The 25,055-nt window shown below is 43.1% G+C and overlaps 1 protein-coding gene and 1 long non-coding RNA gene across 2 annotated transcripts; both read left to right on the forward strand.

The window, feature by feature from the left end:
- Positions 1-538: 538 nt before the first annotated feature.
- LOC113330635 lies at positions 539-976 on the forward strand. Its single transcript, XR_003350373.1, has 3 exons — positions 539-584; positions 760-841; positions 922-976. It is a non-coding gene; the product is annotated as an uncharacterized LOC113330635 (long non-coding RNA).
- Positions 977-11,485: 10,509 nt separating this feature from the next.
- Positions 11,486-14,540, forward strand: LOC113330515. Its single transcript, XM_026577317.1, has 6 exons — positions 11,486-11,970; positions 12,261-12,545; positions 13,310-13,434; positions 13,488-13,596; positions 13,770-13,875; positions 13,959-14,540. The coding sequence occupies exons 1-6, from the start codon at positions 11,486-11,488 to the stop codon at positions 14,538-14,540; spliced, it is 1,692 nt and encodes a 563-aa protein (XP_026433102.1).
- The last annotated feature ends 10,515 nt before the right edge of the window (positions 14,541-25,055 follow it).

Below are 25,055 nucleotides of genomic sequence, written 5' to 3' on the forward strand. Positions count from 1 at the left end.
TGGTAACCATAAAAAGGAGTGGAACTGTTTGTTCTCATTATTGAAAGGTTGTGTCTTTTAACATCTTACTATGTGTGTTATGCTAGTGCTGATATGGAGGGTACAAACCCTTGCTTTATAGATTAAATTGAATTTGAGAATGTTATATGGAATGTCAGGTGCTGAGTGTAAGATACTTTGATTAAGAAAGTTTATATTTGAAGTTTTTTTTCTGAAATTTTATGAAGTTGACAACTTAGTATAAAATCATGCTTGATAAGGCCTTGACAGCTTCTACACTTTACTATTCTTTGTAGGTTAATGAAAGGCTTTAAAGGGTTGGTGCGCAATAAAAGGTACATTGAGGGATGCATTGCGAGAGGGTATTCGTTGCGAGAAGCTAGCTTATTTTTTATGGATGGCATGTCAGATGATGGTGATGGTACTCATAAACATACTCGACGGGCTTTTTTAGATGATGACTATGAGTTTGCAGATGAGATGCCTCTAAGTACTGGAAAGAGTATGACTTTAACTCAAGTACAATTTGAACAATGCCGCAGCTGGATCCTATCTAAGTATTTTGAGATAGATGACTGGCGAAGGTAAACATTACTGCTTCAATGTGAATTTTAAATTGTTGTGTAGTATGCTAGAGTTATGCTATTTGTTTGTTCTTTGAAGTATCAATGTCTATGTATTTGGTTTTATTTGAGATAGCAGTTTCATTGATGCATTAAGATGTTTTCATTATTTGATACTATTTTTATGTGGTTGCAGGAAGTATGATTCCTATGTTAGCGGCAACACGTCTAATGGTCAGCAGACCTCAAAGAGTTTTCATGTATGGTTGCGCGACGAGGTAACATGATATCTTAAATCTTTCATCCCAACTTGTTATGTTTTTGGTTGTGATACTAACTCCAACATGAACTTTTATAGTTGATAGAAGCCAAAGAGACTGATTCAACACTTTGGAGACTCGTGCAAGGACCCCTCTTCAAGGCACGATCCTACAGTAAATACCAAGTCAATGGCTTTACTTTTAGCACACTAGGTTGTGAGGCGAAGAATATATCGCAAAACAGTGGCGTATCAATGAAAGCTTTTACAAGACTGAAAGCGAAGTCGGCCGAGGAAGCAGAAATAACTTATTACGGAGTTATTAAAGAGATTATCGTCTTGAATTACATGGAGTTTGAAGAAACTGTTTTCTGTTGTGATTGGGTTAGTGTTGGAGATAAGAATGCGTGTAAGGTTGATGCAGTTTCAAAGGTTATAAAGGTCAACTTATCCAAGATGAAAAACAAAGTTAGAGTGTCCGATGAGCCGTTTATCCTTGCATCTGAAGCGGCTCAAGTGTTCTACTCGAAGGATCTTACAGATGAGGGATGGTCCGTGGTGTTGCACTCACATCAGGGGTTAACTTGTTCAGTAGATAAATTTGAAGTTCCTACAGCTTATCAATCAGTTCTTACTGACAATGAGAATTTCAAAAAGTTGCTTTCAATTGGTTCTATTTGAAATGAAACTGATGCCACCTTTGCAATGTGTTGCGCTTCACGAATATCTATAAAAAGAACGACTGCCTTTGTTTTGCTCTTGTTTTGCTTTTGTTTTGTTTTATTTGATCGCTTATTATTTGAGAGGTGTTATTTGTTTTATTCGCTTGTTCTGTGATCTGTTTTCTCTTGTGCAATATTTTCTTTCATGATGTTTTTTTTTTCCAGGATATGGCAGCAGTAGTCGTCAATGAGTATGGACAACCAGTTTCCAGGAACTGCACGACAGCTGGTCACCGGAAGGGCTCATTGGTTCGTACACATGTGCCTGTTTCATACAAAAACTGGAAGCTTGTGCCTCAGAAGCATAAGGATGATGTTTGGAATACCCTTAAGGTACAAAACTTACCTTAATGAGGGTTGTATCCTCAGTTGTTGTTCACTCCTTTAACTTCTTTTATAGTGGTTGTATCCTCAGTAAGCCATTAATGAGATCTGACTTTACAGGACGAATTTAATATCCCTGAAACATCGAAGGATATTGTTCAGAAGTCCATGGCTGGTCCATGGAGGAGATTTAAAACTGAGTTACGTACCGATCATTATGATTTGTACCCTACTCATGAAGAAAGGATTCTACATGTTCCACCAACTGTAAGAGAAGAGGATTGGATAAAATTTTGTGAGAATGAAAAAGAAGAAAAGGCAGCGCAAAGTAGAATTGACCATAAGCGGAAAAGACAACAATATGGCTACACACATTGTTCCGGTCGCAAACCTCATTGTTTGGTCAGAGCTGAATTGGTACGTAAGTTTTCTCGATCTCTTCTACATTCACAATTTTCCCCATCTCTGTTGTATTTCAATAATGCCTCAAACTCTGATATATTCACAACTCGTCTTGATCTCTGTAAATGTAGGAGGCCGAGAATCCTGGTAGAGATCAGTCCTGAGGATGTGTGGCTTAAAGCTCATACACAAGAGAGTGGTTCAATCTTACCTAGCGCCCAGCCATATGCTGTGAGTCAGTTCACTTTTCAGTTATTTCAAGTCTTCTCATTGTTTTTAGTTAAACATATTATAATTTTCTCGATTGTTATGCTTGGCACAACAGGATAAGCTGAAGAAGGCGCAAGAAGAGATCAAAGAAAAACTGGATGCAGGTCTTCCAGTAGAGGAACTTTGTGCACTTGCTGCGGCTTTTGGAAAGGATACTAGAGGACGGGCTCGTTCTCTTGGACTTGTATCTCGTACACAAGTCCAACTTTCTTCTCCTGCGCGTCACAAGGTCAATGAGTTGAAACAGAAGGAGGGTGGTGTTACTCAAATGGTGGAAGAACTAGGTGGAAAGGTGGGGGTTCTAATCGAAGGACTTGGCAAATTATGCCACATAGTTCAAGATATCCAATCTGCAATGCCAGCATCAGTTGGCTCAAACTTGGCCAGCACCTCAAAAGCTCCATCTCCACAGGGTGTTTCTGCTTCACCTATATCATCTCCACAGGGTATTTCTTCTTCACCTCTATCATCTCCACAAGCTGCGACGAGTTCACCAGCTGCATCAGGAGTACATGGCATGCCGCGTTGTTCATTACTGAACTTCGAGGGTCAAGTGGTTGCAACTGGTAACATCTGTACTGGTGGTTTAGGAGAAATAATTCACGGAGATCCTGTACCCTTACATCTTGCCAAGGTGTGTATCGATACTATTTCCAAGCCAGATGCAATAACTGTGAGTGCCAACAAGTATGCAGCGACCTTCAGAGACGTTGGAATTGGAGGATATGTGCTTCATCCAAAGATGTGCCTCTCAAGTTACGACACACCATCTCTTTCTTTTTGATGTGTCAACCTTTTTGAGCATCGCGTGGTATCTGCCTCAACTCATATGGTTCTTTTTGGTCTTTTTATGCAGTTCAAACTTTTTTACGTATGCTCTTATGCATACGTGCATAACAAGTTTTTAGGCTTATTTTCCTTTTTTTTTCCAGTTCACACTTTTGTATGTATGCTGACTGATATGCATACTCTTATGCATTGTGCATAAGAATAGATTTTACTTTGAAGCAACTTCTGCAGTGCTGCATAACGAGTATTTAGGCTTATTTTCCCTTTTTTTTTGCAGTTCACACTTTTGTATGTATGCTGACTCATACGCATACTCTTATGCAGTTGTGCATAAGAAATAGCTTTACTTGAAGCAACTTTTTTTGTCCGATGTAACTTTTTCCTAATTATGTGAACACAAACCCTTATGAATGGATATGCACTTCAGTTCATCATTTATTTTTATATGTATGGGTGGATTTTGTTTCTGTTATATGTGAATGCACAGGGGACTTCTCGCAAGGTCAGTTGAAGCAGCAATAGCCAGCCGGGGAAATATCAATCCCTGGTAATTACTTCACTTGGTTATATTTGTACTATAAAGTTTAAGAGGCGTGGTTTGACCTTGAATTTATACTTGCGAGGTATTATGCTGGTGGGAAGTGAACTACAGCTGGATTGGCATCAACTGTGTACCTGCTAGAATACCGGGTAAGTACTTAACTTGTATATTTCTAGATTCCATGTTTCTTACGGGACTTTGTTTGTTGCGCGTGCGAGAGAGCTTATGGACTTTGGTTTGTATCAGGACCAATTGCAATGATGGCCTGGATCAGTGGTTGCAGTTTCAGTTGAAGCTCTTGATGACTAAATCATGGGCTTGTTCTTATTACAAAACCACAGTAAGTATTTCTCATTGTTCTTCTCCCCAATTTATATTTTTTTGAAAGTTTTTTCTGCTTTTAACATAAGTTGGTATATATGCTTAGGAAGTTTAAACTTAGCAGATACTTTTCATATATAACTTTATGCATGGATTTCGAACTTGAAGTCTTAAAATTTGCAGCTTCAAGTTGGTTTATCAGCTCTAGCTGTGAACATAGAAAATTTGCAGTAAGTTTCTATGTACAGTCTCAGTTATATAAATTTGTGAACATAGGAATTTCTATGAACTGATACTTATGGGAATTTGTATACATTCCCCTATTATTTGATACTTAGAATAATTTAAGTTCTATTTTGTATGAATCCTTTGTATGAATCCATTTGAATGTGATTAGAATTGATTGAATGGACATGAATTTGATTGAAAAAAAATAATGTTGATTGTGAAGGATAAATTAAAGGTGTATGCAGGTGGTTATTTTGAATTCCGGCGTATTCCGGCCGAGAATGAGCTGCCGGTCAACCTTGACCTGGTCAAAATTGGTCATTGCTGACTGATTTTGACCAGGTCAAGGTTGACCGGCAGTAATTTTTTTATTGTTGCAAAAAATTCGTAACGGCTTCAGCTTGTTACAACGATCTGTTACTAAATAAATTTGTAACGGCTCTCGCATGTTACGACAGTGCCACGTAGTAACGGCTCTACGCTGTTACAAGAGCCGTTAAAAAAAAAATCGTAACGGCTGCTGGGCCGTTACAAAAAAATTGTAGCACCCCTTTTCGTAACGGTCCGGAACAGTTACAACCCCGATTCGTAACGCTCAATAACCGTTTTGAATCGGAAAAAATGGTGTAGTGAGGAGGTGGTAACCGGTAACGCCTGGAATTGATGTTCCATAATGAAGGAAAGTGTTTCAGCATTACTCCCTGTATTTACTAACCGCCTCATCCTTATGACACTGTCTTGTAACGGGCGTAGTGTACGCCGCACGGTGTAAACCGCCAAACCAATACCCAATGAGCATCCCCCAGTTTGTGATATGTGTTGATGTCTCGAGTGTTTTTTTGGAAAACATGTAGCATGTTGCTGCTATTTGGCAAGTTGAGCTTGAGAGACTTGCCGGCTCGGTGGTGACCTTCGACGGTCGAGATTTTGCATCTTGAGAGGAAGGGTAACCGTTGATTATTGCAACCATTCGATTGGTAGCCAGCGGTATGAAAACATGGACAACATGGATTTGATATGATTAGGCGCGTCCAAGCCAGGAATTTGGCATAGTGGTGCGGCTGGCATGGTTGGGATGCCTTGGCGTGGAGGTGTGGCTGGCGCGGCATACCATTAGGACATGTAGCATGCCTTGGCGTGGTTTAGGCACGACCAAAACTAGGGTTTTTGCATTGGGCCAAAGGTTACCATGCGTTGGTTGGTGACCTTGGACGGCTAAGATCTATGTCTCAGATGGAAGGGTAGCCATTGATTGTTGCAACCCTTCGTGTTGGCAGTCGTAAAGGAAAAGGCCGACATGGCATGGTTTAGTCGCGGCAAGGTGGCTGGCACGGCATGCCATTGGCACATGTGGTATGGTCGGCATGCCTTGGCGCGGTTTAAGCGCGGCCAAAACTAGGTTTTTGTGTTGGGATAAAGGTTGCCATGCATTGGTTGGTGACCTTGGACGGCTAAGATCTGCGTCTCAGATGGAAGGGTGACCGTTAATTGTTGCAACCCTTCGTTTTGGCAACCGAAAAGGAAAGGCCGGCATAACATGGTTTAGGCGCGGCAAGGCGGCTGGCACGGCATGCCATTGGCACATGTGGCATGGTCGGCATGCCTTGGCGCGGTTTAGGCGCGGCCAAAACTAGGGTCATGGCGTTGGGAAAAAGGTTACCATACGTTTGTTGGTGACCTTGGACGACTAAGATCTGTGTCTCAGACGGAAGGGTGGCCGTTGATTGTTGCAACCCTTCATTTTGGTAGCCGGAAAGGAAAGGCCGACATGGCATGGTTTAGGCGCGGCAAGGTGGCTTGCACGGCATGCCATTGGCACATGTGGCATGGTCTGCATGCTTAAACCTTCCTTATTCTGACGGATTTCCACATGTGCCATTGTTTTAGGAACCACATCTCCGCGCCAGGCATGCCATTGTTTGAGGGTGAAAACAGTTTCTGTTGGTTTCGGTAATTTTGTGTGTTGTGGGAGAGAAACGAGTCTAAACCCTAAAAAATGTACTGCAAGGGAATACTTTAGATTCGAGAGATCAATCTTTACAAATCCGGCCTAAACCAAGAAATGGTTGTTCCACACTTGCTTCGGTCACAAAGTGAAGGAGAAGGGTTGGTTTTGGGGAGAAAAGAGAAGAGAGTGTTGAGACCAGAATAGTTGATTCTGGAAGAGTAGTTGTTTTGACTTGTATCAGAAAGCGTAAGCTAACATATGGGAAAGCTAACATGTGATTTCTGAGTGTTGTATGCTCCTGACCAAAACTTGTTTTTTGGTGGAAATAAGTAAGACCTATTTATACAAGTCGAAGTGAAACGTACTCTCGTCTCGTAAGAAATGGAAAACAGATGAGTAAATGGGAGGAGGTGGTAACGGGTAATGCCTGGAATTGATTTTCCATAATGAAGGAAAGCGTTTCACCATTACTCCCTGTATTTACTAACCGCCTCATCCTTATGACACTATCTTGTAACGGACGTAGTGTACGCCGCACGATGTAAACCGCCAAACCAATACCCAATGAGCATCCCCCAGTTTGTGATATGTGTTGATGTCTCGAGTGTTTTTGTGGAAAACCTGTAGCATGTTGCTGCTGTTTGGCAAGTTGAGCTTGGGAGACTTGCCGGTTCGGTGGTGACCTTTGACGGTCGAGATTTTGCATCTTGAGAGGAAAGGTAACCGTTGATTATTGCAACCCTTCGCTTGGTAGCAAACGATATGAAAGCATGGCCGACATGGCTTTGATATGATTAGGCGCGGCCAAGCCAGGACTTTGGCGTAGCGGTGCGGCTGGCATGCCTTGGCGTGGAGGTGTGGCATGCCTTGGCGCGGTTTAGGCGCGGACAAAACTAGGGTTTTGGCGTTGGGCTAAAGGTTACCATGCTTGGTTGGTGACCTTGGACGGATAAGATCTGTGTCTCATATGGAAGAGTGGCCGTTGATTATTCCAATCCTTCGTTTTGGCAGCCGTAAAAGAAAGGCCGGCATGACATGGTTTAGGCGCGGCAAGGTGGCTGGCACGGCATGCCATTGGCATATGTGGCATGGTCGGCATGCTTAAACCTTCCATCTGCTGACGAATTTCCACATGTTCCGTTGTTTTAGGAACCACATCTCCGCGCCAAGGCATTCCATTGTTTGAGGGTGAAAACAGTTTCTGCTGGTTTCGGTAATTTCGTGTGTTGTGGGCGAGAAACGAGTCTAAACCCTAAACAATGTACTTCAAGGGAGTACTTTAGATTCGAGAGATCAATCTGTACAAATCCGGTCAAAACCAAGAAATGGTCGTTCCAGACTTTCTTCGTTCACAAAGTGAATGAGAAGGGTTGGTTTTTGGGAGGGAAACGAAGAGAGTGTTGATACCAGAATAGTTGATTCTGGAAGAGTAGTTGTTTTGACTTGTATCAGAAAGCGTAAGCTAACATATGGGAAAGCTAACATGTGATTTATGAGTGTTGTATGCTCCTTACCAAAACTTGTTTTTTGGTGGAAATAGGTAAGACCTATTTATACAAGTCGAAGTGAAACGTACTCTGGTCTCATAAGAAATGGAAAACAGATGAGTAAATGGGAGGAGGTGGTAACCGGTAACTCCTGGAATTGATGTTCCATAATGAAGGAAAGCTTTTCACAATTACTCCTTGTATTTACTAACCGCCTCATCCTTATGACACTGTCTTGTAACGGGCGTAGTGTACGCCGCACGCTGTAAACTGCCAAACCAATACCCAATGAGCATCCCCTAGTTTGTGATATGTGTTGATGTCTCGAGTGTTTTTGGGGAAAACATGTAGCATGTTTCTGCTGTTTGGCTAGTTGAGCTTGGGAGACTTTCCGGCTCGGTGGTGACCTTCGACGGTCGAGATTTTGCATCTTGGGAGCAAGAGTAGCCGTTGATTGTTGCAACCCTTCGCTTGGGAGACAGAAGTATGAAAGCATGGCCGGCATGGATTTCATATGATTAGGCGCTGCCAAACCAGGACTTTGGCATAGCGATGCGGCTGGCATGGTTGGCATGCCTTGGCGTGGAGGTGTGGCTGGCGCGGCATACTATTGGCACATGTGGCATGCCTTGGCATGTTTTAGGCGCGCCCAAAACTAGGGTTTTGGCGTTGGGCCAAAGGTACCATGATTGGTTGGTGACCTTGGAAGGCTAAGATCTGTGTCTCAGATGGAAGGGTGGTCATTGATTGTTGCAAACCTTCGTTTTGGCAGCCTTAAAGGAAAGGCCGGCATGGCATGGTTTAGGCGCGGCAAGGTGGCTGGCACGGCATGCCATTGGCACATATGGCATGGTCGGCATGCTTGAACCTTCCATCTGCTGACGGATTTCCACATGTGTCATTGTTTTAGGAACCACATCTCTGCGCCAAGGCATGCCATTGTTTGAGGGTGAAAACAATTTCTGTTGGTTTCGGTAATTTCGTGTGTTGTGGGCGAGAAATGAGTCTAAACCCTAAACAATGTACTGCAAGGGAGTATTTTAGATTTGAGAGATTAATCTGTACAAATATGGCTTAAACCAAGAAATGGCCGTTCCAGACTTGCTTCGGTTACAAAGTGAAGGAGAAGGGTTGGTTTCTGGGAGGGAAGTGAAGAGAGTGTTGAGACCAGAATAGTTGATTCTGGAAGAGTGGTTGGTTTAAAATGTATCAGAAAGCGTAATCTAACAGATGGGAAAGCTAACAGGTGATTTCTGAGTGTTGTATGCTCCTTACCAAGACTTGTTTTTTGGTGGAAATAGGTAAGACCTATTTATACAAGTCGAAGTGAAACGTACTCTCATCTCGTAAGAAATGGAAAACAGATGAGTAAATGGGAGGAACTACACCATTTCCCCGAATTGCAACTAAATTTTGTAACGACCCAGCAGCCGTTACAAACTTTTATGTTACAAATAGCCGTTACAACCTAGACGTAACAGGGAGGAGCCGTTACGAAATTTTTTCCAGATTCGTAACAGGGGGAAACTGTTACGAATAGTAACATGCTAATTTTTTACGTGTGTCAGTCACACGCTTGGTGACACTAGAGCCGGTAACAGATATTATTGCGCGTGTGCCATTCAGCCGTGTGCCCCCTTTTTCCACCCAAGTTCACTAAGCTAGAGTATTATTCCTCCCCTGAAGAGATAAGCTCGTGAAGAGATGAGGGTTTCATCGAGTACACTCATTTCATTTTTTTCACTCTCTTTCTCTCTTCGTTTCTCATCAGAAGATACCAGAAATTTATCATCGTGAAGAGATAAGGGTTGCCTCTGCAGAAGATACCAGAAATTTATCAAAGACATTTTTCGATCTGTTATTTCAATCGTAAGTTTCAAATCAGTTAGTATTCAAATTTCTCGATCTGTTATTTCAATCGTAAGTTGTTTTTTTTTATTCATTCAATCATCGTCTGTTTTTTTCATTGGGGTTTTTAATTTTAGGGTTTTTCCATCTGATAAATCTATTATGATTTCTATTTCTGATTTCGTTTTAGGTTTATTTTTATCTGATATAAATCTGATACGATTTCTTTCTCTTATTTCAGGGTTTTATCTGTGGAAGAGCTGAAGAACTTTGAAGGTATTTGTTTTATCATCTGTTAAATCAAGTTTTAGGATTTGAAGGATATATACTAACTGATATTCTGATTTCATGTTAGGGTTTGAAAGACTGAAGAACTTTGAAAAACTCCAAAGAGCTGAAGTTGAAGGTATAAGAATTGATTTGTTTAATTTCAATTAGTATGAATTGATTTTTTTAACTTTATTTTTAGGTTTTCAATTAGTATGAATTGATTTGTTTAATTTCAGTTTTAGGGTTTCAATTAGTATGAATTAATTTTTTCTTTATAGCATGTTAAGATTATGGTGTTTTATGTAAACTAGCATGTGAAGTTATTTGGCCAGGGCTTCGACAACCTGTTTTCTTTGTAATCTGTTTTCTATGAACTACTTGTAGACCATATGTATGAACTCTGTTTTCTTTGTAATCTGTTTTCTATGAACTACTTGTAGACCATCCTCTCCTCGTTGAGAGGATGTTTCTGTCGTTTTCATGAGGGCTTCGGCAAACCCACCACTAGGACTAAGTACTTGGTTTGATCCTATAAAGTCTATTTTGAAGGGTAATATGTCATCTGATGAGAACAAGAAATGGATGAAGTGTGACCGTAAGTCTGGTGAATACATACAAGGTGTGAGGTCATTTATACAGTTTGCCAAGAATAATGGTGGTGGGAGGGTTTTATTTTCATGTCCTTGTCGAAATTGTATGAATGGTAAAGGTTTAGTTTCACTTAGTGAGATATCATTGCATTTGCTCAAATATGGTATTTGTTTGACGTATACAACATGGCGTCATCATGGTGAAAGTTCAGTAGCAGCACGGTCAAGACATAGGGATAACACTACAGCAGTTATGGATGGGAATGTTACAGTAGGTGTGGATGTGGATGGGAATGTTACATCTGCTATGGATATGGATGTGAATGTCACAGGAGGAGTTGATGTGGATGAGAATGTTACAGCAGGTGTGGATGTGGATGAGAATGTTACAACAAATGTGGATGTGGATGAGAATGTTGGGACCAAGGGGTGTTGTAAGAAAAAGTTATCAGCGGCCGAGCGAGCAAGAGTACCATTGTATCCTTCGTGTCCTAAAGGAAAGTCGGCGTTGTATGTAGCGATAATGGTGAACAACATAAAGACTCAGTATGCGATTTCAGATAATGGTATGACTGCAATGTTAGAATTGATAAAAGAGTTGCTTCCCGAAGAAAACACCCTGCCAAGTAAGTTTCCAGATGTCAAGAAGATAATTCAAGAGTTGGGGATGGATTATGTAACCTACGATGCTTGCGTGAATGATTGTATACTCTATTGGAAGGATAAGAGTTCATTGCTGAAGTGCCCTGTATGTCAAGAACCGCGGTATGTAAGAGTTTTCAATGATGAGAGAAAACTTACTCAAGTTGCGCAGAAGACGTTGAGACACTTTCCAATAATTGCAAGGTTGAAAAGATTTTATAGTATACCATGGATAGCAGAGGATGCTTTGGCATTTTAGAGCACAGAAAGATATCAATGTAATGCGTCATCCCGTTGATTCTTCAGCTTGGCGTTGTGCGGATAGTTTTTTTCCAGAGTTTTCTAAGGAAGCACGGAATGTTACTCTTGGTATAGCAACTGACGGCTTCAACCCCAATGGATGCTTTGGTCTCAATTACAGCTGTTGGCCGGTAATTCTCTGTCCGTATAATCTTCCTCCTTCGATGTGTATGAAGAGGGAGTTTTCTATGTTATGTTTGTTGATATCAGGCCCGAGAGCACCAGGTAAAGATATCGATGTTTACTTACAACCATTGATTGAAGAGTTGAAAGAGTTATGGAATGATGGTGTTATGACTTTCGACAGCTTCACCGGTTCTGAATTTCTGATGAGAGCTAGGTTGTTATGGGCAATTCATGATTTTCCAGCATTAGGGACTCTTTCTGGATGTGTAACTCATGGGTATTTTGCTTGTCCAAGTTGTGGAGAAGAAACAGATGCTGAGTGGCTGCCATATAGTAAGAAGTTGTGTTATATGGGACATCGAAGATGGCTGCCAATGAAACACAAGTTTAGAGATGATAAAACAAAACTTCAGTGGAGGAGTTGAGCATGGTAAAGCTCCATGGCCACTAACAGGATTGCAAGTTCAAGAGATGGTAGCTAATTGAAAAGCAAACAGGTGGTAAAGGAAAACCACCATCAAAGAAATAAAAGAGGGACTGAAGGGTATGCTGATGAAGAAATTTCCGATCACTCTTTATTTTCTCGAAGGTCTATTCTTTATGATTTGCCGTATTGGGGAGCGAACACAGTTCGTCACTGTACAGATGTGATGCATACGAGAAGAATATAACTGAGCACATTGTTAATACTGTATTGGGAAATAGCAAGTCAAAAGATGGTCTTAATGCACGTAAAGATATGGAAGCTATGGGGATTAAAAAGCGGTTATGGTTGAAAGAGGATGACAACACGGGCAAGACAACAATGGAAGATGGGTCTTTTGCCTTAACAAAGGATGAAAAAGTTGCTTTCTGTACAGTTTTGAAGAATTTAAGGGTGCCTTCAAATTTCTGTTCCAATTCGCAACAACGTTGGTATAAATCCACCGGAGTGAAGAATTTAAAGTCTCATGATTACCATGTTATGATGCAGTCTTGTTTCCACTGCTTGTTCATACTGCAACTTCATTTCCTAAAGATCTGCGAGTTGCTCTTCTCCGGATTAGTTTATTTTCAATATCTTATGTGCGAAGGTTATTAACAGAGAGCATCTTTTACAAGCTAAAGCTAGTTTGGTGGAGGCGATGTGTGTTCTAGAAAAATACTTTCCTCCATCCTTCTTTGTCATTAGTATCCACCTGATGATTCATCTGGCAGATGAAGCTTTAATCTGCGGTCCGGTCAGATTTAGGTGGATGTACCCCTTTGAGAGGTAAATTTCCCACTTGACTATTTCCCCTGTTTAGCAATTTTGTTTATTGTGCTGTCATGATTAATTTCTTTTATGCTAGAGGATGACTTTAAATGCATGATTGGACTAACACAGTAGTATAAAAATCCAATGGTAACCATAAAAAGGAGTGGAATGTTTGTTCTCATTATTGAAAGGTTGTGTCTTTTAAACATCTTACTATGTGTGTTATGCTAGTGCTGATATGGAGGGTACAAACCCTTGCTTATAGATTAAATTGAATTTGAGAATGTTATATGGAATGTCAGGTGCTGAGTGTAAGATACTTTGATTAAGAAAGTTTATATTTGAAGTTTTTTTCTTCTGAAATTTTATGAAGTTGACAACTTAGTATAAAATCATGCTTGATAAGGCCTTGACAGCTTCTACACTTTACTATTCTTTGTAGGTTAATGAAAGGCTTTAAAGGGTTGGTGCGCAATAAAAGGTACATTGAGGGATGCATTGCGAGAGGGTATTCGTTGCGAGAAGCTAGCTTATTTTTTATGGATGGCATGTCAGATGATGGTGATGGTACTCATAAACATACTCGACGGGCTTTTTAGATGATGACTATGAGTTTGCAGATGAGATGCCTCTAAGTACTGGAAAGAGTATGACTTTAACTCAAGTACAATTTGAACAATGCCGCAGCTGGATCCTATCTAAGTATTTTGAGATAGATGACTGGCGAAGGTAAACATTACTGCTTCAATGTGAATTTTAAATTGTTGTGTAGTATGCTAGAGAGTTATGCTTGTTTGTTCTTTGAAGTATCAATGTCTATGTATTTGGTTTTATTTGAGATAGCAGTTTCATTGATGCATTAAGATGTTTTCATTATTTTATACTATTTTATGTGGTTGCAGGAAGTATGATTCCTATGTTAGCGGCAACACGTCTAATGGTCAGCAGACCTCAAAGAGTTTTCATGTATGGTTGCGCGACGATGGGGTGTTGGTGTTCGTGGTGGTGGTACGGTAACATGATATCTTAAATTTCATCCCAACTTGTTATGTTTTTGGTTGTGATACTAACTCCAACATGAACTTTTATAGTTGATAGAAGCCAAAGAGACTGATTCAACACTTTGGAGACTCGTGCAAGGACCCCTCTTCAAGGCACGATCCTACAGTAAATACCAAGTCAATGGCTTTACTTTTAGCACACTAGGTTGTGAGGCGAAGAATATATCGCAAAACAGTGGCGTATCAATGAAAGCTTTTACAAGACTGAAAGCGAAGTCGGCCGAGGAAGCAGAAATAACTTATTACGGAGTTATTAAAGAGATTATCGTCTTGAATTACATGGAGTTTGAAGAAACTGTTTTCTGTTGTGATTGGGTTAGTGTTGGAGATAAGAATGCGTGTAAGGTTGATGCAGTTTCAAAGGTTATAAAGGTCAACTTATCCAAGATGAAAAACAAAGTTAGAGTGTCCGATGAGCCGTTTATCCTTGCATCTGAAGCGGCTCAAGTGTTCTACTCGAAGGATCTTACAGATGAGGGATGGTCCGTGGTGTTGCACTCACATCAGGGGTTAACTTGTTCAGTAGATAAATTTGAAGTTCCTACAGCTTATCAATCAGTTCTTACTGACAATGAGAATTTCAAAAAGTTGCTTTCAATTGGTTCTATTTGAAATGAAACTGATGCCACCTTTGCAATGTGTTGCGCTTCACGAATATCTATAAAAAGAACGACTGCCTTTGTTTTGCTCTTGTTTTGCTTTTGTTTTGTTTTATTTGATCGCTTATTATTTGAGAGGTGTTATTTGTTTTATTCGCTTGTTCTGTGATCTGTTTTCTCTTGTGCAATATTTTCTTTCATGATGTTTTTTTTTCCAGGATATGGCAGCAGTAGTCGTCAATGAGTATGGACAACCAGTTTCCAGGAACTGCACGACAGCTGGTCACCGGAAGGGCTCATTGGTTCGTACACATGTGCCTGTTTCATACAAAAACTGGAAGCTTGTGCCTCAGAAGCATAAGGATGATGTTTGGAATACCCTTAAGGTACAAAACTTACCTTAATGAGGGTTGTATCCTCAGTTGTTGTTCACTCCTTTAACTTCTTTTATAGTGGTTGTATCCTCAGTAAGCCATTAATGAGATCTGACTTTACAGGACGAATTTAATATCCCTGAAACATCGAAGGATATTGTTCAGAAGTCCATGGCTGGTCCATGGAGGAGATTTAAAACTGAGTTACGTACCGATCATTATTTTGTACCCTACTCATGAAGAAAGGATTCTACATGTTCCACCAACTGTAAGAGAAGAGGATTGGATAAAATTTTGTGAGAATGAAAAGAAGAAAAGGCAGCGCAAAGTAGAATTGACCATAAGCGGAAAAGACAACAATATGGCTACACACATTGTTCCGGTCGCAAACCTCATTTTGGTCAGAGCTGAATTGGTACGTAAGTTTTCTCGATCTCTTCTACATTCACAATTTTCCCCATCTCTGTTGTATTTCAATAATGCCTCAAACTCTGATATATTCACAACTCGTCTTGATCTCTGTAAATGTAGGAGGCCGAGAATCCTGGTGTAGAGATCAGTCCTGAGGATGTGTGGCTTAAAGCTCATACACAAGAGAGTGGTTCAATCTTACCTAGCGCCCAGCCATATGCTGTGAGTCAGTTCACTTTTCAGTTATTTCAAGTCTTCTCATTGTTTTTAGTTAAACATATTATAATTTTCTCGATTGTTATGCTTGGCACAACAGGATAAGCTGAAGAAGGCGCAAGAAGAGATCAAAGAAAAACTGGATGCAGGTCTTCCAGTAGGGAACTTTGTGCACTTGCTGCGGCTTTTGGAAAGGATACTAGAGGACGGGCTCGTTCTCTTGGACTTGTATCTCGTACACAAGTCCAACTTTTCTCCTGCGCGTCACAAGGTCAATGAGTTGAAACAGAAGGAGGGTGGTGTTACTCAAATGGTGGAAGAACTAGGTGGAAAGGTGGGGGTTCTAATCGAAGGACTTGGCAAATTATGCCACATAGTTCAAGATATCCAATCTGCAATGCCAGCATCAGTTGGCTCAAACTTGGCCAGCACCTCAAAAGCTCCATCTCCACAGGGTGTTTCTGCTTCACCTATATCATCTCCACAGGGTATTTCTGCTTCACCTCTATCATCTCCACAAGCTGCGACGAGTTCACCAGCTGCATCAGGAGTACATGGCATGCCGCGTTGTTCATTACTGAACTTCGAGGGTCAAGTGGTTGCAACTGGTAACATCTGTACTGGTGGTTTAGGAGAAATAATTCACGGAGATCCTGTACCCTTACATCTTGCCAAGGTGTGTATCGATACTATTTCCAAGCCAGATGCAATAACTGTGAGTGCCAACAAGTATGCAGCGACCTTCAGAGACGTTGGAATTGGAGGATATGTGCTTCATCCAAAGATGTGCCTCTCAAGTTACGACACACCATCTCTTTCTTTTTGATGTGTCAACCTTTTTGAGCATCGCGTGGTATCTGCCTCAACTCATATGGTTCTTTTTGGTCTTTTTATGCAGTTCAAACTTTTTTACGTATGCTCTTATGCATACGTGCATAACAAGTTTTTAGGCTTATTTTCCTTTTTTTTCCAGTTCACACTTTTGTATGTATGCTGACTGATATGCATACTCTTATGCAGTTGTGCATAAGAATAGATTTACTTGAAGCAACTTCTGCAGTGCTGCATAACAAGTATTTAGGCTTATTTTCCCTTTTTTTTTGCAGTTCACACTTTTGTATGTATGCTGACTCATACGCATACTCTTATGCAGTTGTGCATAAGAATAGCTTTACTTGAAGCAACTTTTTTTGTCCGATGTAACTTTTTCCTGAATTATGTGAACACAAACCGGCTTATGAATGGATATGCACTTTCAGTTCATCATTTATTTGTATATGTGGGTGGCTTTTGTTCTGTTATATGTGAATGCACAGGGGACTTCTCGCAAGGTCAGCTGAAGCAGCAGTAGCCAGCCGGGGAAATATCAATCCCTGGTAATTACTTCACTTGGTTATATTTGTACTATAAAGTTTAAGAGGCGTGGTTTCTGACCTTGAATTTATACTTGCGAGGTATTATGCTGGTGGGAAGTGAACTACAGCTGGATTGGCATCAACTTGTGTACCTGCTAGAATACCGGGTAAGTACTTAACTTGTATATTTCTAGTTCCATTTCTTACGGGACTTTGTTTGTTGCGCGTGCGAGAGAGATTATGGACTTTGGTTTGATCAGGACCAATTGCAATGATGGCCTGGATCAGTGGTTGCAGTTTCAGTTGAAGCTCTTGATGACTAAATCATGGGCTTGTTCTTATTACAAAACCACAGTAAGTATTTCTCATTGTTCTTCTCCCCAATTTATATTTTTTTTGAAAGTTTTTTCTGCTTTTAACATAAGTTGGTATATAAGCTTAGGAAGTTTAAACTTAGCAATACTTTTCATCTATAACTTTATGCATGGATTTCGAACTTGAAGTCTTAAAATTTGCAGCTTCAAGTTGGTTTATCAGCTCTAGCTGTGAACATAGAAAATTTGCAGTAAGTTTCTATGTACAGTCTCAGTTATAAAATTTGTGAACATAGGAATTCTATGAACTGATACTTATGGGAATTTGTATACATTCCCCTACTATTTGATACTTAGAATAATTTAAGTTCTATTTTGTATGAATCCTTTGTATGAATCCATTTGAATGTGATTAGAATTGATTGAATGGACATGAATTTGATTGAAAAAAAATAATGTTGATTGTGAAGGATAAATTAAAGGTGTATGCAGGTGGTTATTTTGAATTCCGGCGTATTCCGGCCGAGAATGAGCTGCCGGTCAACCTTGACCTGGTCAAAATTGGTCATTGATGACTGATTTTGACCAGGTCAAGGTTGACCGGCAGTAATTTTTTTATTGTTGCAAAAAATTCGTAACGGCTTCAGCTTGTTACAACGATCTGTTACTAAATAAATTCGTAACGGCTCTCGCATGTTACGACAGTGCCACGTAGTAACGGCTCTACGCTGTTACAAGAGCCGTCACAAAAAAAAATCGTAACGGCTGCTGGGCCGTTACAAAAAAATTGTAGCACCCCTTTTCGTAACGGTCCGGAACAGTTACAACCCCGATTCGTAACGCTCAATAACCGTTTCGAATCGGAGGAGGTGGTAACCGGTAACGCCTGGAATTGATGTTCCATAATGAAGGAAAGTGTTTCACCATTACTCCCTGTATTTACTAACCGCCTCATCCTTATGACACTGTCTTGTAACGGGCGTAGTGTACGCCACACGGTGTAAACCGCCAAACCAATACCCAATGAGCATCCCCCAGTTTGTGATATGTGTTGATGTCTCGAGTGTTTTTTTGGAAAAAATGTAGCATGTTGCTGCTGTTTGGCAAGTTGAGCTTGAGAGACTTGCCGGCTCGGTGGTGACCTTCGACGGTCGAGATTTTGCATCTTGAGAGGAAGGGTAACCGTTGATTATTGCAACCATTCGCTTGGTAGCCAGCGGTATGAAAACATGGACAACATGGATTTGATATGATTAGGCGCGTCCAAGCCAGGAATTTGTCATAGTGGTGCGGCTGGCATGGTTGGGATGCCTTGGCGTGGAGGTGTGGCTGGCGCGGCATACCATTAGGACATGTAGCATGACTTGGCGTGGTTTAGGCACGGCCAAAACTAGGGTTTTTGCATTGGGCCAAAGGTTACCATGCGTTGGTTGGTGACCTTGGACGGCTAAGATCTATGTCTCAGATGGAAGGGTAGCCATTGATTGTTGCAACCCTTCGTGTTGGCAGCCGTAAAGGAAAAGGCCAACATGGCATGGTTTAGTCGCGGCAAGGTGGCTGGCACGGCATGACATTGGCACATGTGGTATGGTCGGCATGCCTTGGCGCGGTTTAAGCGCGGCCAAAACTAGGTTTTTGTGTTGGGATAAAGGTTGCCATGCATTGGTTGGTGACCTTGGACGGCTAAGATCTGCGTCTCAGATGGAAGGGTGACCGTTAATTGTTGCAACCCTTCGTTTTGGCAACCGAAAAGGAAAGGCCGGCATAACATGGTTTAGGCGCGGCAAGGTGGCTGGCACGGCATGCCATTGGCACATGTGGCATGGTCGGCATGCCTTGGCGCGGTTTAGGCGCGGCCAAAACTAGGGTCATGGCGTTGGGAAAAAGGTTACCATACGTTTGTTGGTGACCTTGGACGACTAAGATCTGTGTCTCAGATGGAAGGGTGGCCGTTGATTGTTGCAACCCTTCATTTTGGTAGCCGGAAAGGAAAGGCCGACATGGCATGGTTTAGGCGCGGCAAGGTGGCTTACACGGCATGCCATTGGCACATGTGGCATGGTCTGCATGCTTAAACCTTCCTTATTCTGACGGATTTCCACATGTGCCATTGTTTTAGGAACCACATCTCCGCGCCAGGCATGCCATTGTTTGAGGGTGAAAACAGTTTCTGTTGGTTTCGGTAATTTTGTGTGTTGTGGGAGAGAAACGAGTCTAAACCCTAAAAAATGTACTGCAAGGGAGTACTTTAGATTCGAGAGATCAATCTTTACAAATCCGGCCTAAACCAAGAAATGGTTGTTCCAGACTTGCTTCGGTCACAAAGTGAAGGAGAAGGGTTGGTTTTGGGGAGAAAAGAGAAGAGAGTGTTGAGACCAGAATAGTTGATTCTGGAAGAGTAGTTGTTTTGACTTGTATCAGAAAGCGTAAGCTAACATATGGGAAAGCTAACATGTGATTTCTGAGTGTTGTATGCTCCTGACCAAAACTTGTTTTTTGGTGGAAATAAGTAAGACCTATTTATACAAGTCGAAGTGAAACGTACTCTCGTCTCGTAAGAAATGGAAAACAGATGAGTAAATGGGAGGAGGTGGTAACGGGTAACGCCTGGAATTGATTTTCCATAATGAAGGAAAGCGTTTCACCATTACTCCCTGTATTTACTAACCGCCTCATCCTTATGACACTATCTTGTAACGGACGTAGTGTACGCCGCACGATGTAAACCGCCAAACCAATACCCAATGAGCATCCCCCAGTTTGTGATATGTGTTGATGTCTCGAGTGTTTTTGTGGAAAACCTGTAGCATGTTGCTGCTGTTTGGCAAGTTGAGCTTGGGAGACTTGCCGGTTCGGTGGTGACCTTTGACGGTCGAGATTTTGCATCTTGAGAGGAAAGGTAACCGTTGATTATTGCAACCCTTCGCTTGGTAGCCAACGATATGAAAGCATGGCCGACATGGCTTTGATATGATTAGGCGCGGCCAAGCCAGGACTTTGGCGTAGCGGTGCGGCTGGCATGCCTTGGCGTGGAGGTGTGGCATGCCTTGGCGCGGTTTAGGCGCGGAAAAAACTAGGGTTTTGGCGTTGAGCTAAAGGTTACCATGCTTGGTTGGTGACCTTGGACAGATAAGATCTGTGTCTCATATGGAAGAGTGGCCGTTGATTATTCCAATCCTTCGTTTTGGCAGCCGTAAAGGAAAGGCCGGCATGACATGGTTTATGCGCGGCAAGGTGGCTGGCACGACATGCCATTGGCATATGTGGCATGGTAGGCATGCTTAAACCTTTCATCTGCTGACGAATTTCCACATGTGCCGTTGTTTTAGGAACCACATCTCCGCGCCAAGGCATTCCATTGTTTGAGGGTGAAAACAGTTTCTGCTGGTTTCGGTAATTTCGTGTGTTGTGGGCGAGAAACGAGTCTAAACCCTAAACAATGTACTGCAAGGGAGTACTTTAGATTCGAGAGATCAATCTGTACAAATCCGGTCAAAACCAAGAAATGGTCGTTCCAGACTTGCTCCGTTCACAAAGTGAATGAGAAGGGTTGGTTTTTGGGAGGGAAACGAAGAGAGTGTTGATACCAGAATAGTTGATTCTGGAAGAGTAGTTGTTTTGACTTGTATCAGAAAGCGTAAGCTAACATATGGGAAAGCTAACATGTGATTTATGAGTGTTGTATGCTCCTTACCAAAACTTGTTTTTTGGTGGAAATAGGTAAGACCTATTTATACAAGTCGAAGTGAAACGTACTCTGGTCTCATAAGAAATGGAAAACAGATGAGTAAATGGGAGGAGGTGGTAACCGGTAACGCCTGGAATTGATGTTCCATAATGAAGGAAAGTGTTTCACCATTACTCCCTGTATTTACTAACCGCCTCATCCTTATGACACTGTCTTGTAACGGGCGTAGTGTACGCCGCACGCTGTAAACTGCCAAACCAATACCCAATGAGCATCCCCCAGTTTGTGATATGTGTTGATGTCTTGAGTGTTTTTGTGGAAAAAATGTAGCATGCTGTTGCTGTTTGTCTAGTTGAGCTTGGGAGACTTGCCGACTCGGTGGTGACCTTCAACGGTAGAGATTTTGCATCTTTAGAGGAAGGGTAGCCGTTGATTATTGCAACCCTTCGCTTGGTAGACGGCAATATGAAAACATGGACGGCATGGATTTGATATGATTAGGCGCGTCCAAGCCAGGACTTCGGCATAGCGGTGCGGCTGGCATGGTTGGCATGCCTTGGCGTGGAGGTGTGGCTGGCGCGGCATACCATTGGCACATGTGGCATACCTTAGCGTGGTTTAGGCGTGACCAAAACTAGGGTTTTTGCGTTGGTCCAAAGGTTACCATGCGTTGGTTGGTTACCTTGGACGGCTAAGATCTATGTCTCAGATGGAAGGGTGGTCGTTGATTGTTGCAACCCTTCGTTTTGGCAGCCGTAAAGGAAAGGCCGGCATGGCATGGTTTAGGCACGGCAAGGTGGCTGGCACGGCATGCCATTGGCACATGTGGCATGGTCGACATGCCTTGGCGCGGTTTAGGTGCGACCAAAACTAGGGTTTTGGTGTTAGGACAAAGGTTACCATGCATTGGTTGGTGACCTTGGACGTCTAAGATCTGCGTCTCAGATGGAAGGGTGTCCGTTAATTGTTGCAACCCTTCGTTTTGGCAGCCGTAAAGGAAAGGTCGACATGGCATGGTTTAGGCGCGGCAAGGTGGCTGGCACGGCATGCCATTGGCACATGTGGCATGGTCGGCATTCCTTGGCGCGGTTTAGGCTCGGCCAAAACTAGGGTTATGACATTGGGAAAAAGGTTACCATACGTTGGTTGGTGACCTTGGACGACTAAGATCTGTGTCTCAGATGGAAGGGTGGTCGTTGATTGTTGAAACCCTTCATTTTGGCAGCCGGAAAGGAAAGGCCGGCATGACATGGTTTAGGCGCGTCAAGGTGGCTGGCACGGCATTCCATTGCCACATGTGGCATGGTCGACATGCCTTTGCGCGGTTTACGCGCGACCAAAACTAGGGTTTTGGTGTTAGGACAAAGGTTACCATGCATTGGTTGGTGACCTTGGACGGCTAAGATCTGCGTCTCAGATGGAAGGGTGTCCGTTAATTGTTGCAACCCTTCGTTTTGGCAGCCGTAAAGGAAAGGTAGACATTGCATGGTTTAGGCGCGGAAAGGTGGCTGGCACGGCATGCCATTGGCACATGTGGCATGGTCGGCATGCCTTGGCGCGGTTTAGGCGTGGACAAAACTAGGGTTTTGGCGTTGGTCCAAAGTTTACAATGCGTTGGTTGGTGACGTTGGACGACTAAGATCTGAGTCTCAGATGGAAGGGTGGTCGTTGATTGTTGCAACCCTTCGGTTTGGCATCTGTAAAGGAAAGGCTGGCATGGATTTGGCATAGTTTAGGCGCGGCCAATATTAGGATTTAGTACAAACCGTAATGTTTGGCCTTGGGCCGAAGTTGCCATGCGTTAGGTGGCAAACTTGGACGGTTGAGATCTGCATCTCAGATGGAAGGGTAGCCGTTGATTATTGCAACCCTTCGTTTTGACAGTCAGCGTCGTGCATGGCTTTTGCATGTGTTAGGCGCCACCAAAATTAGGGTTTGCATGAACCGTGATGTTTGGCTTTGGGCCACAAGTTGTCATGCGTTAGGTGGAGAACTTGTGTGGCTGAGATTTGCATCTCAGAAGGAAGGGAAGCCGTTGATTATTGCAACCCTTATTTTTGGCATCCAGCGTCGTGCATGGCGTGTTGGGACGGCTGGCATGCCTCGGCGCGGGGATACGCCTGGCACGGCATGCCATTGGTAAATGTGGCACGATTGGAATGCCTTTGCGTGGAAAGGTTGCACGGCATGCCATTGGCACATGTGGTGCGGCTGGCATGGTTGGCATGCCTTGGCGCGGAGACGTGGCTGGCATGGCATGCCATTGCCATATGTGGTGCGGCTGGCATGGTAAAACATGCCATCCACGTCTCAGCGCCAAGGCATGCCAACCATGCTAGCCGCACCACCGTGCCAATGGCAAACCATGCCAGCCACGTCTCCGCGCCAAGGTATGCCAACCATGCCAACCGCACCACCGTGCCAATGGCAAACCATGCCAGCCACGTCTCCTCGCCAAGGCATGTCAACCATGCCAGCTGCACCGCCATGCCAATGGAAAACCATGTCGGCCTTTCCTTCACGTCTGCCAAAACAAAGGGTTGCAACGATCAACGGCCACCTTCCATCTGAGATCCAGATCTTAGAAATCCAAGGTCCCCGGCCGACGCATGGTAACCTTTGGCCCAACGCCAAAACTCTGATTTTGGCCGCCCCCAAACTATGCCAAAACCGTAGTTTTGACCGCGCCTAACACATGCCAAAGCCATTCACGACGTAGGCTTCCAAAACGAAGGGTTGCGATAATCAACGGCCACCCTTCCATCTGAGATGCAGATCTTAGCAGTCCAAGGTCGCCAGTCGACGCATGGTAACCTTTGGCCCGACGACAAAACTATGCCAAAACCCTAATTTTGGCCGCGCCTAAACCATGCCTATCCTGGCCGCGCCTAACACATGCCAAAGCCATGCACGACGCTGGCTGCTAAAACGAGGGGTTGCGATAATCAACGACCACCCTTCTATCTGAGATGCAGATCTTAGCCGTCCAAGATCACCAACCAACGCATGGTAACCTTTGGCCCAACGCCAAAAACCTAGTTTTGGCCGCACCTAAACCACGCCAAGGCGTGCCAACCATGCCGCATGTGCCAATGGCATGCCGTGCCAGCCACCTTTCCGCGCCAAGGCATGCCAACCATGCCACATGTGCCAATGGCATGCCGTGCTAGCCACCTTTCCGCGCCAAGGCATGCCAACCATGCCACATGTGACAATGGCATGTCGTGCCAACCACCTTGCCGCGCCAAGGCATGCCAACCATGCCAGTCACACCGATGTGCCAAATCCATGTCAGCATCTCCTACACGACCATTGGCTGCGAAAACGAAGGGTGGCAACAATCAACGTCCACCCTTCCATCTAAGATACAAATCTTAGCCGTCCAAAGTCACCAGCTAACGCATGGCAACCTTTGGCCCGACGCCAAGCCCTGATTTTGGTCGCGCCCAAACAATGCCAGAACCCTAGTTTTTGGCCGCGCCTAAACTATGCCAAAATCGTAGCTTGGCCATGCCTAACCTTGTTAAAGCCATGTCGTCCACGCTTTCATGCCGCTGGCTACCAAACGAAGGTTTGCGATAATCAACGGCTATCCATTCTCTCAAGATGGAAAATCTCGACCGTCGAAGGTCACCACTGAGCCGGCAAGTCTCCCAAGCTTAACTTTCCAAATAGCAGCAGCATGCTACGTGTTTTCCACAAAAACACTCTAGACATCAACACATGTCACAAACTGGGGGATGCTCATTGGGTATTGGTTTGGCGGTTTACAGCGTGCGGCGTACACTACGCCCGTTACAAGACAATGTCATAAGGATGGGGCGGTTAGTAAATACGGGGAGTAATGGTAAAACGCTTTCCTTCATTATGGAACATCAATTCCAGGCGTTACCGGTTACCACCTCCTCCCATTTACTCATTCGTTTTCCATTTCTTACGAGACCAGAGTACGTTTCACTTCGACTTGTATAAATAGGTCTTACCTATTTCCACCAAAGAACAAGTTTGGTCAGGAACATACAACACTCAGAAAACATTTGTTAGCTTTCCCATCTATTAGCTTTCCACCTTCTGATACAAGTCGTTGAACAACTACTCTTCCAGAATCAGCTATTCTGGTCTCAACACTCTCTTCGCTTCCCTCCCCAAAACCAACCTTTCTCCTTCACT

This window comes from Papaver somniferum, unplaced genomic scaffold (genome assembly GCF_003573695.1).
Source record: "Papaver somniferum cultivar HN1 unplaced genomic scaffold, ASM357369v1 unplaced-scaffold_118, whole genome shotgun sequence".
Lineage (NCBI taxonomy): Eukaryota > Viridiplantae > Streptophyta > Magnoliopsida > Ranunculales > Papaveraceae > Papaver > Papaver somniferum.

Coding starts and splice junctions, on each gene's coding strand:
- LOC113330515 (XM_026577317.1), top strand. CDS start 11,486: ATGCGTCATCCCGTTGATTCTTCAGCTTGGCGTTGTGCGGATAGTTTT. Junction 13,435..13,487: donor CATGTCAGATGATGGTGATG/GTACTCATAAAC, acceptor ATGAGTTTGCAG/ATGAGATGCCTCTAAGTACT. Junction 13,597..13,769: donor GAGATAGATGACTGGCGAAG/GTAAACATTACT, acceptor ATGTGGTTGCAG/GAAGTATGATTCCTATGTTA.